Here is a 6,254-nt window from a genome sequence, read left to right as displayed (position 1 = left end):
TTCCTCATACTATTTATATTGGTTTGTTGTTTTTCACTCTTTATGTTTGAATGTTGCCTTTACATGGGCACCGTGCAGATACTCAGGAATAACTTTGCTGCAGTAATTGGAAAGTAGCTCTTAGAGTGGCTTCATATAGTTTTTTGTTTCCTTTAGTAGGGTCTTGCTTTGGTCAATGTAACATCGCGGTGGGAAAGTTTTCTATAATTTGTTTTGTTTTGTTGAAATTGTTATTTATGTTTGGTGAAATTTCAATATGGCGATGAGTTGAATATTTCGACTCTTGTTATTGCGTTATGAAGTTGGAAGTTATGATATTTAACATCCTGAGTTAAAGTTAGTATTTGTTTAATTGGTTGATAATGACTTCGTTGCAATGATACCCTAAGTGAAGTTGAGCATGCGATGACATGTGTTATGTGATATTTTGTAACCCATGTTACGGGCATGATATGTTTGTGATGTGCGTGACACCCTATGTGATCTTAATTTTATTATAAGTATGCGTAACATTATATGTGGGGTTTAGGGTGCTACATGAGGCGCTAAACATAAAACGTGCAAGGTGGAAGTCATATATTATAGGTTTAAGGGTTCCTTAATACTAACCATAAGCTTAGTCTTATCATAAGAAGGGAAAAGTCCCTAATCTTAGTAAGATCGATAGAAGTATCAAACATTGGACCCATGAGTGCATGGTTTTTCTAGAAATAGAGTAATTGAATGATTACTTGGGATTTGTAGATTCATAGTTTCTCTTCATAGTGAGGAGGCTCGGGTACATATTCTTGATTTCCAATGGCAGTGACATATAATATCATGTGAGCTAATGGAAGAGGTTCTTGAGTTGCTTTAGTGTTCTTCGTTTTTGAAGCCATTGCTGTAAGCGTGGGTTTGATCATTTGAATGTTAAGGAAGGTGGAAGATTGTAGTATTCTAATATCAATGGATGGAAAAAGAGTTGAAGAGTGAATGAAGAGTTATTTATACAAAATAAGAAACTCTTAAGTTTTTTGCTTGACAAATGATGTGAACTTTATTGACACCTGCCACCATCTCAGAGGCAAAATCAAAACGATTTCGTACACCCAACCACATCACCATACGAAGACGGAACCATGATGAAAAGTTATGGGTTAGTGGGAAAACACACGTTTTCGAGGTGACCGTTGATGGAAAGGTCATGATGCCCATGACATCAGTCCACTAGCTAAAATAGTGTTTGAAAAAGTAAAAAACACCCATATCACTTGTTCGTCGAGAAAGGCCTTTTGGGGGGACAATTTATTAGTTGGGATTTTCGACAAGGAAAAAATATCAGCATAGTTAGAAGACTTGGAGCAAGTCAAGGTCATCTAGAAGTTTGTCTAAATGTTGTGATACAGAGGGCGGAAGCTTTAGGAAGAGAGATGGAAAAGGGACTTAGATTTTTTTTCAGGAAAAAAAAACATCTTTCTAAACATTTCGGCAACTTGAAGATGTGGGTTTTGACCGTGTCGAACGACAGTTATTTGGGCGTAAAGGAGCATTCTATTCAAATAAATAACTACTTCTCAATCTTATCTAAGAAACACGTGGAGAAAATTCATAAGCAAGATGCATGCAAGGATCTACGTGGCAAAGGCTGAAGAAAGGAACGTTAGGAGCAATTATTTTACAATTGTATAAATAGGGATTCTAGTGTTAGAATTTGGGGTGTTCACTTGATTTCACAACAAAATCTCATAAATACTCAAAGTACCAGCATTAGAGAGAAACGAGTTCACTGAGAAATGTGTGAATCTTGAAACACCATTTTTTTTCATTTTCATTCAAATACAAAGCATTTCATTTCAGTTTATGATCTTTGTCAATTTACTTTTACCTTCTTTTTAATTTCGTTAGTACTGCATTTTTCACTTTACAAACTTTTTTACTTTTTTCTACATCTGTCGAGATCACCACCTTTCTCATTTACTTCGACCACGTTGAAGTCTTTCACAGTATTTACACACACTATAAACAAAATGTTTTAGCATTATGTCCTAGGATTCTCTAGTTGATCCTGCAAGTAACCTTTAATAAGAGACTAGCGACTATTTACCAAATTTCCAAGTAAACACATCCATAATGTTGTCTGTCCGTTATGCTTTATGGAAGAGGAGGATGCAGAACATTTGGTGTATGATTGCTCTTTTTATAACAATATTTGGTCTCAATTGTGCTTGGATTGAAGTTGGCATTTCTTCTCTTGCTGACTCTTTGTTGGGAAGGCTACAAGAATTTAATTCTATTTTTCCGGGTTCTTTTTGGTTTTTTGGTCTTGTTACTTGTTGAACCATTTAGTCTTGTATGAATTTCATTCTTTTTAAGGGCACCATTCTTAGACTTATGGATGTCTTGACCATGATTAAGCTCTTCACTTGAAAATGGTTTAATGCTTTTTTTTAGGAAAGATATAATGATTTGTTGGTTGCATTGAAATTTTGATCCAAGGGTTTGTTGGGTGTAGGTTGGTGTTTTGTTATTGTTTAATGACTCTTGTAGTTGTTTGCTCTTTGTGTGTTTGTTGATTTCTTGATTGTAATGGGTGAGCACCCCTTGTACCTCTTATTTATACCATAGTTCTCATGGCTTATAAAAAACCTAAAAGGTGAATAAAGTAAACTTATATCTAAATCCTTAGCACATATACTCACTACAACTACAATCTTGCTAATCACGTACCAGCGCAAAACTAAATTATAATTTTTTTTGTAAATTTTGAATTAACGAGCACTAAATCTAGATATTTGAGAATAGCGAATGAACCTGACTACCAACATAAAAACAAGTTCACACACCAACAACTCACTGTATCAAACCACACAATAATGAGCATCAACAAACATTTCTAGTTAACAGTCTGGCGACAATCAATCATAACTGATCCAAATTATGAACAACAATGAGATCTAGATTCAAGGGACACTTAAACGCAAAAATAAATCTAAATCAAAGCACGAACCAAAGAAATAGATCTTATGCTATACGATCACCCCTCTTTTTTTAAAGAAAGAAATAAAATCGTCGACAAACTGAAATAAAATCCGATATCGTTGATCAAAAGAATGAATGAGTTAACAAAGAGATCTTCGACTCTTCAATCTCAGGGGAGGTTAAGGGTGGAGCGGAAAGTTATATTAATGACTTGTAGTTTGGTTTTGGGAAGAAGAGAGGAAAATAATAAATTTTAGGGAGAATGCATTAAAAAAAAAATTGAGAGAAAAGCTAAATAAAGAAAAAGTACCATAGTGAAAAACTAAATTCCATAGATTAAAAAAAAAAATTTTAAAAATTGAACTGTCAAACCTTTATTTTTTTTTTATATTGTTTGATGATAAAATTGTTTTTTGGTTTATATAGGTTAATAATATTCATCAACAATATCTAGAACCATTGGTTCTTTTTCAGTTGAATTCACGACTTCGAATCCCAATCACTTCAACAATTATTTTTAAATCAAAGTATTTGTTTTTAAAATTAGAAGATCAAAACTTAAAATAAATAAATTAAGAATCAAATGTGCATTAATAAAATATAAAAAATTCATCAAACTTTGGGTCATGGGCTGAAGCCCAAGCGATGGATTACCCAAAGCCGGCCCGGGCTCAAGCCTAAAGCCTACATAGCCCGGTCAGTTCTTCTTTCCTGACGCATTGCTATCTGCCGTCGTCTCTGAAACTCGCTGCCATTGTTGCCTTTCAAACAGCTTCACCTCGCTGGGTACAATAGCAGAACCCAGGTAACAGAACCACTCTATGATTCATATATTCTGTGTGTTTCATCAGATTCTTTTTGCTTTAAATCTTGTGATTCTTTTTTTGTTTTTTAATTTCAATATTTGGACTTGGAATTTAGGATCTAATAGAAGACTTGACTTTGGTTTTATTTTTATTGAAGCTTCAATCTGTGAATTTTGTAAAAGTTGAATAGTGGAAACCTTTAAAGTTTGCTTGTGTTGAAAAAAGATACAATTAACATGGAAAAAGATGAATAAGTGGGATGTTACGGGTTTGAACTCGTGCTTATGCTCCTGATGTCAGTACAGAGTTACCAACTGAACTGTCTTAACTGATTAACTGAAATTTCTAGGACAACATTATGAGAATTGAATATATATTACAAAATTAATTCATATTCACCGCTGACACTATAATGATTTTATACATTGTCATCTTTAATCATATTTGTGTGGCCGTTAATATGATTGGTTGTGAACGACAGTTGACAGTGTTCCGGCCTTTGTGAACTCATACTATTGTTTAAGCGAATAGCTAAGTATTTTGGAGTTGAAATTCGATTAGTTTGCTTTGCTTAGTTTAGTTGATATTTTTTCACAGAGAAAATGACAAATGAGATTACAATGAGCAGTGAGATAGATTATGATTGTGAAGATTTTAATAGTTCAAAGCGTCCAAAAATGACGTCTAAAGTATGGGAAGAAATGCAGCGCATTCAAACGACCGAAGGTAGTAAAGTTCTATGTAAATACTGTGGAAAACTGTTGCAAGATAACTGTGGAACTTCTCATTTGAAGCGACATTTAGTCATATGTCCCAAGCGACCAAAACCCGTCGGTGTTGTTACACAAGATCCTATGTCTCCGGCATATCTTAGAGGTACCTATAGTGCCAAAGGTTAGCATGATAGTTTTTTTTATGCCTAATCAAATGTTACACATGTCTGTGTCTCTATCTGTATAGAACACAACATGCCTTTAATTAGAAGTGTCAGTGCTATCGAGCATACAGTAGTTTGAGATTGATCTTGTGACCGGATTAATGTTTTGCTACCTTTAATTACGATACTAACCTTTTTCTTTTTGTTGAAGATTCTGGATTAAGCAAAGCGCTTATGGTACGCCCATTAAAGGTCGAGCCTCAATCACAAGTCATATGTTTTTCTCCTACTCCAAATTATGGAACTGGAGCTGTTACTATTGCATCCATTGATAATGCTTCCAATTCCATTGTGGAACTAAATCATAAAAACAGTCCCACTTTGTTTCTGCCTAGCCTTGAATCTCGTCAAAATCAAGAGGAACTATCTCTCGACGATGACGTAGAAATGAAAGCATTTTATGCTTCTCTCGATGTTGAGACCTCATTTAAGTCACCTTCCCAAGATACCACGGTCATCACCGAATCATCCAACACTACTACGCCGAGTGAAGAGACAAGCAAAGCATTGAAAACACTGCAAGACCTTCTCTCCAAAGACTTCTCTGTTCTACTGCAAACCAAACAGTGCGGTGCCATGAAATCTACGATAGAATACCTTTCCAAGATGTCATCGGTCAAGGGAATCTCGTCCGAAATGAAGTTGTTGATATTGGAAGTTTCTAGAGAATTCACTCGGTGGAGTTGCGACTACAACAACGCAAGTAAGAAAATAGAGTCAGCGAGCTCCAACATCACGAAAGCAGATAAACTCGAAGAAAGCCTCGAAGCAAACAAGAACGAGTTCAAGGAAGTTCTGTCTTTGGAAAATGAGTTGTGCAACCAGCTAGCAACTTTGGAGCAAAGAAAGAAAGAGCTAGAAGATCAAATAAATGCAATCAAAGCTAACATATCCGTGTTTCAATCGGCTAAGTTCACGGCTGCAAAGAGAAAAAGGGAAGTTTTTGAAGAAGCGAAGACTCTCAAAGCACAAAGAGATGAGTTGAGGGAGCAAGTTCCACAGTTGAAAGATGAGAGGGAAATGGCCAAGAAAATCCAAGAAAATATTCAAGTTGAATGGTTAAAGCTTGGAGAAAAATTTAACAAACGCTTAAATGGGGTTAATTCTGAATACATTCAAGCTTGTTCATCAGAAAATAACAGAACTGAATTTTAACTATATCAGAGATACTGTCATATTTGTAGTGTGCTTCTATGGTGAGAAACGAAACATATTTTTCAATTGTTTCTATTTTCATGATCTTGTCCATAACAAAAAGTGAACTTATTCATTCCCACTGACATAATATTTGTGCAAGTTCTTCCTACTTTATGATTTAAGATTAAAAATAAGAAAAATGAAATGAATGGTTATAAACTGATTTTAGGTGAATTGAATTCCATATTAGGAGAAATTTAGGTGACTTGAATTGAAATTTAGGTTATAAACTGAATTTGTGCAAGTTCTTCCTATATTAGGAGGATCCGGATCGTCTCCTGCGGTTTCTCTCATGCGTGCCTCTAGAAAAACTACATTAAATGAAAAAGAATAATAATAAATTGAAAATAAAAAAA

The 6,254-nt window shown here is 34.7% G+C and overlaps 1 protein-coding gene across 2 annotated transcripts; it reads left to right on the top strand.

The window, feature by feature from the left end:
• Positions 1 to 3,520: 3,520 nt before the first annotated feature.
• On the top strand, positions 3,521 to 5,937 carry LOC127132453 (uncharacterized). 2 transcript variants are annotated; one of them, XM_051061408.1, is made up of 3 exons: positions 3,521 to 3,763; positions 4,362 to 4,658; positions 4,853 to 5,937. In XM_051061408.1, exons 2-3 carry the CDS (start codon positions 4,367 to 4,369, stop codon positions 5,854 to 5,856), a joined length of 1,296 nt encoding a protein of 431 aa, XP_050917365.1. In that variant the 5' UTR covers positions 3,521 to 3,763; positions 4,362 to 4,366; the 3' UTR covers positions 5,857 to 5,937. The 2 variants fall into 2 exon arrangements, with proteins under 2 accessions (XP_050917365.1, XP_050917370.1); XM_051061413.1 differs by having other exon boundaries at positions 3,528 to 3,763; positions 4,362 to 4,640.
• The last annotated feature ends 317 nt before the right edge of the window (positions 5,938 to 6,254 follow it).

The sequence above is a fragment of the Lathyrus oleraceus genome, chromosome 1 (assembly GCF_024323335.1).
Source record: "Lathyrus oleraceus cultivar Zhongwan6 chromosome 1, CAAS_Psat_ZW6_1.0, whole genome shotgun sequence".
NCBI classification, from domain to species: Eukaryota; Viridiplantae; Streptophyta; class Magnoliopsida; order Fabales; family Fabaceae; genus Lathyrus; species Lathyrus oleraceus.
The sequence above is the reverse complement of the archived record's forward strand: the minus strand, read 5'-3'. Positions and strand labels throughout refer to the sequence as shown.

Excerpts from the sequence above, each read along its gene's own strand:
- LOC127132453 (XM_051061408.1), top strand. The coding sequence starts at position 4,367 with ATGACAAATGAGATTACAATGAGCAGTGAGATAGATTATGATTGTGAA. Across the intron at positions 4,659-4,852 it reads AGGTACCTATAGTGCCAAAG|ATTCTGGATTAAGCAAAGCG; the intron begins GTTAGCATGATA and ends TTTTTGTTGAAG.